Raw genomic sequence first — 12,960 nt, 5'->3', positions numbered from 1 at the left:
ACTGATAGAGGCAGTGGAGAAGGGAAGAGGGAGGAGGCGAGCGAGAGCCAGAGCGGCCAAAGAGAGATCGAAGAGTTTGTTAAAGGACCATTAAGGACGGCTTGCTGGGAACGGCATTCCTCCTAGATCACCCAGAGCGGTTCCACCCTGGCGAAGGGTAAAAGCAGAGAAGCGATGAGCCCAGGAGAGCGAAGATTGTGCTGACCAAGCCCGGGGCAGCCTTTCTGGACCCAATCTTGTACTCTCACCATCCTCTCACACCAACCCAGGGCTCTTCCCAGAGCCCCCTGGGACCTTGGGTCATCACCCCATCCCCATGTCTACCCCCAAAGTGCAGAAGTTCTAGGCTAGATAGTAGAGGCCCAGGGCTGAATCTGGGTTTTGAGCTCTGACGGTGCTGCTTAGGACTGCGGCAAGACTTGCCCAATTCCAACTAATTTGCATGCACCTCCCCAAAGCTCTCCTCACCCCATCTCAGACCATACCATTTCATTCTTTTCACACTGGTCCAACGCCTTCAGACTTCAGTTTCCATCGTATTCATTCCCACCTGCTCACATCAGAACCTTCAAGAACACAGTCTTTACAGTGTCCCCCATCCCCCACCAAACTGCTTCACCCTCTCCCACTGCCCTTCTACCATCTCCAATTTCTAACATCGTCTAACGGTCTGGAGCATGCTGAACTCACATCGTATATCCATCCCAGCTCTGAACTGGGACTCGTGAGCAGGGATCTCAGAACTTGGAAGAAAGCCCAAGAAGAAACCCTTGCTCCTAGGCTGCAGGCCTATGCCAGGGCCTTTTGGCTTCTCTAGGAAACACTGGCCTCCCACCAAAGAGACCGCCTCAGATGGCCAGTACATGTTTTTAGAGTGAAACTCCTGAGAGCCCCTTGGCCAAGCAGCCAACACAGTCCTTCACAGGGGCTCATGGAGGCCATCCCACAGCAAAGCAATGTCTTTTCCTAGTGCAACTGGGCATAGGGCAGTATCTTCCCAGGGCATTGGACCAGGGAAGAAGATACTGTAGACTGCACCAACCACCAATAGCTGTGAGATGAGGTTCTGACTTAGGGGATAGGAAGGAGCCTCTTTCTGAGCTTGACCATTGGTCAACAGCATCCACCATGTCCACTTCCAAAATGACCATCTCCTAACCTCTGGGTATACCAAAGGCCAGACTGACTTCTGATATTTCTGGGCTAAGAGCTGAGAGTAGCTTCCAAAGAGAAAAATTTGTGGCCAAACAGTTTTATTTTCTCGCCTACCTCCTCCCCACCTCAACACTTCCATACCCTGAGCTCTACCTTTTAAGAACAAGGAAGTTCTGAATGGGAAAAGAAAATGGAGGGAGAAGAGGAATTCTTAGGGAATTGTCTCTCTGCCTCAGTAGGGACATACCAACCCAGGAGGATTGTTGTGAAACTAGACAAAGGGGTAGGAGGAAATCAGATGAGGAGGAGGCTAGCCCTGGAGCCATGGGTTGTTTACTTCTCATATAAAATATAACTCCCCCAAGCAGGAAGTTACTGCAAACAAGTATCAATAATGAATGAATCTCCTGTAATAAAATACTTACATAATTAGCACAAGTCAAGTGGCTGCATTATGTTAACCTTTTGCAACTCTGAGCTGGAAAATTTTGCTCCAGAAATCCTCAGAATACTGTTTTCATTCTCAAGAGAGGGTGAGAACCAAGCGCTCACCCAGCCTTCCACTCTGTTATGATATGGTTTTCCATTTCTGAACCAGGACGTAAGTACTTCTGAAATATAACAGAAAACTCTCTTTGGTGAATTCAGTACAGTCATTAACATTCAGTTTTAAGTGAATGTTAACAGTAAATAAAGAAATCTCTTGATTGTAATAGTAGTAACAAAGCAATAATTACCCAGTAGGTGGTCATCAGTAATGATAAATGTATCATTATTACTGTGTGAGTCTGGGAACTCAGTTTTGGAAACTACTTCAGACTTTTTAGTAGCATGGCTGGTTACAAAGCATTTCTTAGCCTGCAAAAGCCATATAATTTTATACACAATTTAGGTGAAAATAAATTTAAATCTGTATATTACATTTTTAATTTCAAGTTAGTAATTAAAGTTGGTTCATTATATCTCTTCTGAAACCCTCAGTGCTCATCTCCATGGTTTGTTTGTACAATTTGTTTCTAAGACACCCAAGGTTACACAGTTCTAAAAGATAGAAAATTTAATTATTTGCCAACATTAAGAGTTTGCCGATGATATCATAATGTGTCTTGACGAAGTTTGGGATGGTATTGTCTTTGGTCTGTTTAGCTGCACTTTCACTTGGAACCCCTTAAGCTCCATGAGAGGAAGCCTTTTATTTTTAAAATTTTTTTTGCTTAAAAAATAACTTTTAAATACACTAAAATAGAAAATTTCTCCCAACATTCTCTCTGCATATTCACTGGTTGCCGTATTTTCAAGAAAAAAAAAATCAATGACTCAGATTTCTATCACCCTCTTCCCTGGGATTTATTTTGCTAATATCTAATTTTATCTTTTGCTACCACTGAGTTAAAGCGTGCAGGCAGGAGAGAAGCTGAAGGCATTATGCTTATTGGGCAGTCAGAGAACACAAGATAGTTTAATAGTACATTAGGTAATGGGATCAAGCTTGATGGCAAAGTAGAAATTTTTCAGATGAGTTGAATGATGGGGGAGGGTAAGATAGAGAAAACAGTAGGAAAGGGAAAAAGAAAGCCTTTATTTCCTTAGGAAATAAAATCCAATGTTCCTTCCACCAGTGTCAGCTGGGGAGATGGTAAATGTACATCTCTCTCGTGACATGTCAACTACAATCTACAACCCCTCCCCCTACTCCCACTCCTTTGCTTCCCCTCCCCAAGCTTTAAAGGGTCCTGCTCTCCACACCCTCTCTGCGTCCTCAGTTTTATTTACTTCTTAAACTGGTTGTTTGAAACAAAATAGCCAGTTGTAAAATAAAATAAGCCCTAGGCCTCATTTCTCATACTTAGTGGTAGTTGGAGTCTTCATATGATTAAAGACTCTTTTGCAGAAATGCAACCAAATACTTGCTGTGGTTTCATCTTCCACAATCCTATTTCCTACTCCACTTTCTCCCTCTTCCCTTCTCCTTTTTTCTCCTCTCCCTTCTTTAGGAGTGACAATCAGAAAAGGCAAGCATCTTGCCTTGTTATTCATTATTATAGCAGCATCTTTGAGATGCATCTTTGCCAATGAAAACTCCATGTAGATGCCTTATCCTTTTGTTGTAGCAGCCTAGGTTATTCAGGAGCAGAGACAAAAGCCTGAAGTGATGTGATCTAAATGAGCTCCGGGGTTTTCCAGCTGGGACCACCTCCATTTCAAAGGACCCCCTCCTTCCCTATATGGGGAGGAGGTGGGTGGAGAGGGCGGGTACATATGTGTATACGTGCAAAGAGACAGAGAGAGAGTGAGAGAGAGAGAAAGGAGAAAAGAGAAAAGCGAGAGAGCCTAGTGGGCTTATTCCCTGTGCCAGTGTTTTTCTTAGATGCATATTCACAGGTGTGTTCAGGGAGTGTGCATACATGGGTCTGTGTGTATCCTCAGGTATTTTGTGTGCCTTTGAATTTTATCTTGTTCAACTAATATTTGCTAAGTGACCACCAAGTTCACCAACTTCATCTTCCATTCTGAATATTATTACTTCATGGAAACGATGTGCACATGTGTGCCTTGCTGTGTTTACAGGTTTGGGAGGACTTATAAGTGTTCTCTGTTACAATAAAGAAAGGCCAATAGCAACTGTTTCAGTTAGTCCCTGGGAACTAAGGGTAAGGAGGGTAAGACTCTTCTCTGCCACTTACCAAAAAGCAAGCTTTCTTGTGAGAAAGATTTCCTCTGATTAAGGACAACCGAGTCTCAGTTTCTCCTCCCACCATCACTAGTTCTTTAAAAGGTGTTTGTTTGAAGTGTAAGAGCTCACTGATTCCCATAGTCACTGGTGCATGAAGAACTGAAGGGATCACTGGGGCAGGAATACCGATCCTGCAAAGTATGCTCAGTTTCCCTTCCCAATTCCAGTTTAGAATATTTGGTTTGTGCTCTCGCTGTACTTCTCTTGGACTGGGCCCTTGTTCATAAACAATATTTCAGAGAAGATTCAAAGATTGAGTTAGCCCCAGGATGCTCGGAGCCCTTTCTAGTTCATCCTGTGACTTCCGCCATGAATAAATCTTTAGTTTGCTCCTAGTCCCTGGTTTGTTCCATGCAACCACAGCTGGGGCAATAAACAGAAAACCAGGGAGTCTGAGCCCGGCTGCAGAAAGCTTTTTAGGGTAGAAAGTGAGAGCTGAGGGTTATCAGCAATCGTTATCATTATGGCCATTATCATTGCTAATCTTTATTGTCAATCTACTTACAATGGGTTAAACAAATGCTAGCTGGGGTTCTGGCCAACTGTATATAAAATAAAGACTAGACCAATTAAAGGCCAGATAAAATTTTAACAAAAGGACTAATGTTCCTCCAGAGAACTTGGTTCTCTCTCTGCTCACCACTAAGGTAAAGTGCCTTTGATATCTTTTATTCTGGAGCTATTAAAGATTTCTAATGTATCTTGTAACAGGACAGTACTAGCTCTTGTCCCCATTCTCTGAGGAAAATGCTTTTAAAACTACCGTGTATTAAATGACTACTGTGTGCCATGCACTTTGCATATATGATCTTACTTAATTCTCACAACATCCCTGTGGGCTACCTATCAATCTCCTCACTTTGCAAATGAAGAAACGGGGGCTTGGGGAGGTGAGGTATCTGAGCAAGATTCCACAGCTAGTCAGTGATTGAGGAGAAATTTGTACTCAGTTTCATCTGATTCTGAATCCCCGGTTCTTTCTAATATACCAGAATTCTTCTGCCCCTTCCAGTACTGCCAGTCTCCCAGTTTCTTTCTGGGCCATATGGGTCAATTTTGCAGGCTTGGGACTAACAGAGAAATCATTTCTTGCCCTATTTGATGCAGAAATACCAATGCCAGGGACACTTCTATCAGGGAGACGGGAGCAGTAAGATTTCTGCCTAAGAGCTGAGAATGGGGTAAGAGGGAGTGGGAGAGAAGGATAGAGGCTGTTTTTCTGATCTATAACTGTCACGCGTTCCTTAACATCCAAACTGGGAGTGGGAAGAGAGGGCATATCTGGTGTTTCAGATTGTAATGATTTTTTTATCCAGGCTTTTATTTTCTTTGCTGTCAATGCAAGGAAGGGGACGGGGTTGAGAGACCTGGATTGCTCAGTCCTTGGAGATGGGGCAAGTGTGGGAGAAGTAGGGGGTGTGGTTCTGTGTTGCCCCTTGCCCGCCTCTTAAGACTATGAGGCTCTGCTCGAGCCCGCCCAGAGCCGAATCTAGGGCTTAATTACAGGCTGGGAGGCTTCTTCCCGACTTGAACACAGTAGGATTCGCTGTGCTTTGGAACGATGCATCTCGTCAGCACCGCGGACAGTTGCCATCCCAGGTTTTGTTGTGGCCTCCTATCCCGCGGAGTTCACCGCCGGCTCGGAAACCGACTGTGTCCTAGGTGGAGGAAACTGCGCTTAGGCCCGGCTGAGCGTGGGTTCGCTTCAACCAGTTTAAATTTGTAGCTGGAAGCCCATATGCGCTGCTGTGCCGGCCTCCTCCTCTTACTTCCAGACGTCGCCTCTCCAGTTATGAGGAGGCCAGCTCGGTTTGTGGTTTTCCTCTGGGTCCCGCGTCTGGGCTCCTTTACCTGTCCTTGGCCTGGGTGAACCGCAGCCGCCCGGAACGGAGATGGGAGTGGAAATGCTCTCCTCCATGTGGTGATAGATCATGAAAATGGGTGACACCAGTTTAACCAATAAAACAATTTGAATCAATTAGCCGGCTGAGGAGAGTCCTGACGTGTAAAATGCATGTCAGCTCGAAGAGGAAAGCATTGATTAACTCCGGCTCCTCCTCGAGCAGCCTCCTCTCGCCATCGTCGACTCCTCCCTGAGCCTGCCAGTGTCCCAGGGGCCAGAACAGGGACTGACAAGGACTCCACAGAGGACCAGCAGGAGACTTGTCCAAACTGAGGAGAAAACAAAGGGTCACAGTGACAGTGGGTGGCAGAAGGTTGCTCGCAGACTCAAAATATACCAACAGGCTGTGATTCTGCAGTCCAGCTCTGGTCTCAAGATGAGGATTCACTGGGGGCAAGTGTGAAGTCTTTGAATAACTGTTATCCACATTTACCTTCCAAAAATATATAATTGACCTGACTTTTTAAACAGGCACCCTAGACTCATAGGGGAAATAAAACACTGAACTATTCTTAGAATTGTGTAAAATTATTTAACCTAACACCACGCATTTTTCCTTCCAATGAAACCTTTTTCTATTAAAGTTGTGTATCCTGTTTGTCCTGTAGGGTGGGGGGGCACTGGGGAAGAAAGTTAAGGCTTGTATGCAGTAAGCCGAAAAGTAATTTGTAAATGTTTCTGTTTTAAAATTCAGGTAAGGAAGTGGCTACAGGTGCCACCCAGATGTGGATTCAGTCCTCAGGGTAACCTGGAATGGGAGGGAAGGCAAAGATTCGGCCCATTTCTCTTGTCAAATAAATCTGTTTTTGAAGACACTCTTTTTTAAAAGATAGGGATCTGTAAGAGGAAGAGGAGCTTTGTGGGTAACAATGGGAACTGTACAATCAAAAGTGAAGACCTTGTAGTGCTCCCTCCCCGGCAGCAACCAGATATTTCCCTGTGGTAGTTAGAGAGGTGATAGGACTTCTCCTTTCTTCCCGCTCTCAGTCGTAAAATCAGCCCCATTTCCAGGGTTCGTTTCCACGTGGCTCAAGATTTCTTCCTGGCAGTCTGGGAACTGGGAACGTTTCCCTTTGTGGGAGCCCCTGACCCCAGAGAGGAGGCAGAGGAGGGGAAAAGAACCAGCTTAGCCCTGAAACCTTCTAAAGAGCACTGAGCCTTCAGCCTCGGAGAGAAGGGATTTGTGAATGACAATGGCGCGCTTTTGGCCAATGGGCTGGGTAGGCAGAAAGTGTGAGTTTTCCTTCTTTTTAGGATGGGAGGCTTTGGGGTATTGGCGGGGGAGCACTAGGTTGATTTCAGCCCCTTAGGACAAAGCCCAATTTGTGCCTTGAATGTCTTTAGAAACTAGAAGATGGGTGAAAAATTCTTTCATTGCCCGTTCAAACTTATGCCCAAACGTTTCGATTTTCATGGCTCTGTAACTGTGTTTTCAGGATATTAATTTAAAATAGCCACAACTCCTGAGCAACAAGCCCCTCACGTTTCTGTTCAATTGACTTTCCTTGGGTTTATTAACCTTTGATGAAGGTTAAGATTTCACATTTTTGCTCTTGTATTTAGGAGTGGTATGTTGTTGGTGCTATGACACAATCTGGGTGGGCTTTCAGCTTGGTAGATGTTTTTCCATCATTTCCACAATGCTAGGAGTGTTTCACTAGGCAGCAATTGAAAATTCAGCTATGGCAGTAAAGGAAAAACTTAAAGGATTTCCCAACCCCACCCCAGCCGGCATCCTTCTTAGAACATACTCCAAATAAGTGGTTTCTTTCCTTTCCGATAAACTAGCCAGTGGTCGTTTTGACTCTTAACAGCTGGTCAATTGGGACGCACTATATTGACACTTCATTAATACACTAGGGTGCACCTCATTTAGGGAAACTATGAGGAAATATTTTCTCAACCTAGTCTTTATTTTAGGGGAGGAGATCATGCTTCTACATGTTTTCCTGATTAAATTTATTTATTTCTCCAGGAAAATTGGCAACTTGCTCAAGGACTCTTCCATGTGGGGGACCTCCCTGCTTCCCTGCCCCACCCTTTCCTTGTGTAGAGGTAGCCTGTATGGATCTTGTAAAATGGGTTAGAGGACGATTCTGAATGAAGTTTGATAAATCGATGTGCACATGCACATATTGGGGTCCTCACCTAATTGTACACTCCATAAAATAGAGAAGGCTGCAGTGACTGTGCATCTTGTCCTATAAAGCAAATGTATATGCAAAAGTCGGGGCACTCCAAGTTTTTTGATTGGGCACCCTATGTGGAAACTTCTCTCCTTTTTCTCATTTCATAGCGTTTCAAAGGAGTCACTGAAGCTAATTTATTCTCCGGCTGACTGTGGATTCTGTCTTCAGACACAGAGCAGCTTTGCATCGTGTACCAGAGGGATCATTCATGAAGGAGGGTGACTCAGAAACGAGGGGAGGAGACAATAACGGTCAGGGATATAGTTAATTTGGAGGCGTCCTTCTAGAATCCGGGGCCTCCAGGATCTAGGTCCCGGGATGCAGGCAGACTGTTCGCTTTCCACTCCTAAATCAGATCTGCGGCTCCAGCACCATTGCTGCAGTTTACTCCGGGGCTGAGGAGGTTGTTGTCAATTGCGAGTTGGTTAGGTTGGTAGCTTTCGTGCCTGCTGAGAAAGGATCTCTCTGTTGCTCGCGCTGGCTTTCGCTCTCCCCCTCCCTCCCTGTAACATGCCAGCCCTTTAATGTGGAGTGTCAGGGAGACGGTGACGTCACCCTGCCCGCTGGGTGGCGTCCCCTCGGTCCGACACGAGTTCAGAGACAGACGCTGTCAGACTGCGCTCCACTTGGGGCTCTCCTGCCGCGGGTTTCTGCGTACCCACACTTTCTGCGGTGGAGGGGACGCCCCGCCGCAATTCAGGCCGTCATTCTCCCCAGGCCGGGGTTTGAGCGCCATTCGCTCGGGCGAGAGCCCGGATCTTCGCGCGGAGCCCGCCAGAGTCCCGCTCGCTGGATACGAGGACCCGCTTGGATGCTTCGCCTCCGAGCGCCCTCGGAAGATGGGCCGGCAGCCACACGCCTAAAGACACCCAGAGGTTACCAGGTATTGCCGGAACCGGCCGCCCCAATCCGGCACACAGCTTGCTGGGCACCTATTTGAGATCCCCAGCGGTAGGATTTTCCGCGTTAGGTTGAGGGGCAGCGGTGGGCTTCCGTGGTGACTGGTTTGGGAGTCGGGAGAACTAAGTTGGGGGTGGGGGGTCTTTGGCTGTTGGGCAGGATAGGGAAGTTCACCAGGTTCCGTTCTCAGTTCAACTAACTTTTAATTGTCTCTTCTCCCCTCCCCACCCACCCAAAAAATGATGCCCCAACCAAAACCTTGTGTTTGCTCTGACGGGAGTTTCTGGGAGGGCTTGGGGTAAAAGTGAGGAGACACTTCTGCCTGGCCTACTGCTGCTAAGGCTGCGAGTCCTTAACGCAGAGCCAGCTTCCCGCCCCGGCTGGCCAGCCGCGCGCCTTGCTGGGGAGCGAGAGTTGGAATTATCCCAGGGTCTCATTAAGCGGATATGAATCTTGTTTGGTAGGGAAATGAGCATCGAAGGGCCACCTGACGAAGCTAGTGTTGGTTGTATCAGACTCGGGTGTCACTGCGCCTTGAACTGCCATGTAACGCCCTGTCCCCTGGAAATATTGTCTCTGATCCACCCAAAGTGACAAGCAGGCTTTCCTCTCCTTTGATCGCGTCGAGGTTTGTTCAAGCTTCCTGGAGGCCGCCAAATGTAATGAGAACTGAGGATCCAGGGGGCAGCAGGACAGAGGCTGCTGTATAGATGCCACAGGGGCCCAGAGAGAGGACATGGATAAGAAATTGGGTGAGGGAGTAGGATCGTGTACCCTCTGAAAGCACTGTAATAGCGAACTCGCTATACGTGGCCGAAAGGGGCCACGCTATGGCCTCTGGTGATTTTTCAGGGCAAAGCATAGCCTTGGCCAATGCGCTTGAGATGTAGCTGTGGAAAGATCAGTGTTTGTTTTCCTAGGGAGTGAGCCACTTTCCTTCTTTCCACTTAGTGGCATTGTCACTAAAATTTCTTTCCGCTTCCTTGTTCTGTATTTTCAACTTACTGAATATTTTCCCTCATTGTGGCATTCTGTTGACTGCAGGTGAAGTTAGAAATTTTACCACAGACCCAACCTGGGATTTCGACTTTCAACACTCCCATAGATTACCTAGTCCACCGATTGGCTGTATGGTGGGGCAGCTTTTCCCCATAAAGATATACAGATATCAAAATAAATTAGGGGAAAAAAGTCACAGAAGGTGGTTCACATCAAGCTAAAAAATTTGCCTTTTGAAGTCTGCCAATGAAGATCCCCAAGAATTGTTCATTCCTGTGTACTGTTTCTGGGTTTAACACCCTTGCCTCTACTTAACTTTCTTATCGTCATGGAAATGACAGTAAAACAGTTTTTAAATGATTACCATCTTCAACTTCATGTTTTTAAGCTACCTACCCATCTGAGACCAGAACCACTCAGTTCAGCAAGTAGGTTTTTTAAAAACTGAAACATTCTATTTTGGTGCAACGGTGTATATGACTTTGTACATTTTTCACCTTTTCAAAAAAATAATTCTAATTACAGTAACAAAATATCTAATAGCAAGGATGAGGGAGAAGGCTGATTTCGTTTTGCTTTAATGACCTGTGTTTCGACCAATAATGAATTTCCCCAAGGAAACCACAGACACCAAGAAAATCACTTTTTAAAGGGTTTTTGGGGTTACTTTTTAACCAAAATCAATCTATCTCCAAGCAAATGAGAATGACAGCTCTTTAAATTTGGGTTTCAATGGCCAAGCCCCAGTTTTCCGTAACTTTTATAATCTGTACTAGTTACAACTATCGTTACTATCTAATTTCTAGAAGCAAGTCATTTTATTCCAACGGCTTCTATAAATCCGGGATAAGGTCTTAGGTTTCTTAGGAATTCACTGCTTTTGAGGAAAATACATAGTTAATTCACTTTAAATGTTAAGAAGTGCAAATTCCTGCATTTCTAAAGGATGGCCTTGAAGGAAATTAAGAGATGACTTTCTTGTGTTCAAAACTTGGTCACCTTTTCCAGTAATAATCGTGTCTTAACCAAAGCAAGAAAGTTATTCTAATCCTTTGGTTAGCGATTCATCCCACCCCTCTGTTTTAGTCTGAAAAGGCTCAAGTCAACGCTTTCTCCTTTCCCTTCCAGTGTCCAAGGCAGACCTGTAGGGCTCGGCCCGGGGTTCTGCGGCGGAGATGGCTTCCAGTCCGCTGCCAGGGCCTAACGACATCCTGCTGGCGTCGCCGTCGAGCGCCTTCCAGCCCGACACGCTGAGCCAGCCGCGGCCAGGGCACGCCAACCTCAAACCCAACCAGGTGGGCCAGGTGATCCTCTACGGCATTCCCATCGTGTCGTTGGTGATCGACGGGCAAGAGCGCCTGTGCCTGGCGCAGATCTCCAACACTCTGCTCAAGAACTTCAGCTACAACGAGATCCACAACCGTCGCGTGGCACTGGGCATCACGTGTGTGCAGTGCACGCCGGTGCAACTGGAGATCCTGCGGCGTGCCGGGGCCATGCCCATCTCATCGCGCCGCTGCGGCATGATCACCAAACGCGAGGCCGAGCGTCTGTGCAAGTCGTTCCTGGGCGAAAACAGGCCGCCCAAGCTGCCAGACAATTTCGCCTTCGACGTGTCACACGAGTGCGCCTGGGGCTGCCGCGGCAGCTTCATCCCCGCGCGCTACAACAGCTCGCGCGCCAAGTGCATCAAATGCAGCTACTGCAACATGTACTTCTCGCCCAACAAGTTCATTTTCCACTCCCACCGCACGCCCGACGCCAAGTACACTCAGCCAGACGCAGCCAACTTCAACTCGTGGCGCCGTCATCTCAAGCTCACCGACAAGAGTCCCCAGGACGAGCTGGTCTTCGCCTGGGAGGACGTCAAGGCCATGTTCAACGGCGGCAGCCGCAAGCGCGCACTGCCCCAGCCGGGCGCGCACCCCGCCTGCCACCCGCTCAGCTCTGTGAAGGCGGCCGCCGTGGCCGCCGCGGCCGCGGTGGCCGGAGGCGGGGGTCTGCTGGGCCCCCACCTGCTGGGTGCGCCCCCGCCGCCGCCGCCGCCCCCGCCGCCCTTGGCAGAGCTGGCTGGTGCCCCGCACGCCCATCACAAGCGGCCGCGCTTCGACGACGACGACGACTCCTTGCAGGAGGCCGCCGTAGTGGCCGCCGCCAGCCTCTCGGCCGCAGCCGCCAGCCTCTCCGTGGCTGCTGCTTCGGGCGGCGCGGGGACTGGTGGGGGCGGCGCTGGGGGTGGCTGTGTGGCCGGCGTGGGCGTGGGCGCGGGCGCGGGGGCGGGTGCCGGGGCAGGGGCCAAAGGCCCGCGCAGCTACCCAGTCATCCCGGTGCCCAGCAAGGGCTCGTTCGGGGGCGTCCTGCAGAAGTTCCCGGGCTGCGGCGGGCTCTTCCCGCACCCCTACACCTTCCCTGCCGCGGCCGCCGCCTTCGGCTTGTGCCATAAGAAAGAGGACGCGGGTGCCGCCGCTGAGGCCCTGGGGGGCGCGGGCGCAGGCGGCGCGGGCGCGGCGCCCAAGGCTGGCTTGTCCGGCCTCTTCTGGCCCGCGGGCCGCAAGGACGCCTTCTATCCGCCCTTCTGCATGTTCTGGCCGCCGCGGACCCCTGGCGGGCTCCCGGTGCCCACCTACCTGCAGCCCCCGCCTCAGCCGCCCTCGGCGCTAGGCTGCGCGCTAGGCGAAAGCCCGGCCCTGCTGCGCCAGGCCTTCCTGGACCTGGCTGAGCCAGGCGGCGCTGCTGGGAGCGCCGAGGCCGCGCCCCCGCCGGGGCAGCCCCCGCAGGTAGTGGCCAACGGCCCGGGCTCGGGCCCACCTCCTCCTGCCGGGGGCGCGGGCTCTCGCGACGCGCTCTTCGAGTCGCCCCCGGGCGGCAGCGGCGGGGACTGCAGCGCGGGCTCCACGCCGCCCGCGGACTCTGTGGCAGCTGCCGGGGCAGGGGCCGCGGCCGCCGGGTCTGGCCCCGCGGGCTCCCGGGTTCCGGCGCCCCACCATCCGCACCTTCTGGAGGGGCGCAAAGCGGGCGGTGGCAGCTACCACCATTCCAGCGCCTTCCGGCCAGTGGGCGGCAAGGACGACGCGGAGAGC

At 49.6% G+C, this 12,960-nt stretch overlaps 1 protein-coding gene across 2 annotated transcripts in view; it reads left to right on the top strand.

Annotated features, from left to right (window-relative positions):
- Window positions 1-11,003: 11,003 nt before the first annotated feature.
- Window positions 11,004-12,960, top strand: part of SKOR2 (SKI family transcriptional corepressor 2) — a 43,440-nt gene continuing 41,483 nt past the window's right edge. For both annotated transcript variants that reach the window (XM_031003615.3, XM_063699199.1), the window contains exon 1: window positions 11,004-12,960. This exon is cut by the window's right edge and continues 702 nt beyond it. In XM_031003615.3, coding sequence (XP_030859475.2) covers window positions 11,056-12,960 — 1,905 coding nt within the window. In that variant the 5' untranslated portion in view covers window positions 11,004-11,055.

This window comes from Gorilla gorilla, chromosome 17 (genome assembly GCF_029281585.2).
Source record: "Gorilla gorilla gorilla isolate KB3781 chromosome 17, NHGRI_mGorGor1-v2.1_pri, whole genome shotgun sequence".
Classification (NCBI taxonomy): domain Eukaryota; kingdom Metazoa; phylum Chordata; class Mammalia; order Primates; family Hominidae; genus Gorilla; species Gorilla gorilla.
The sequence above is the reverse complement of the archived record's forward strand: the minus strand, read 5'-3'. Positions and strand labels throughout refer to the sequence as shown.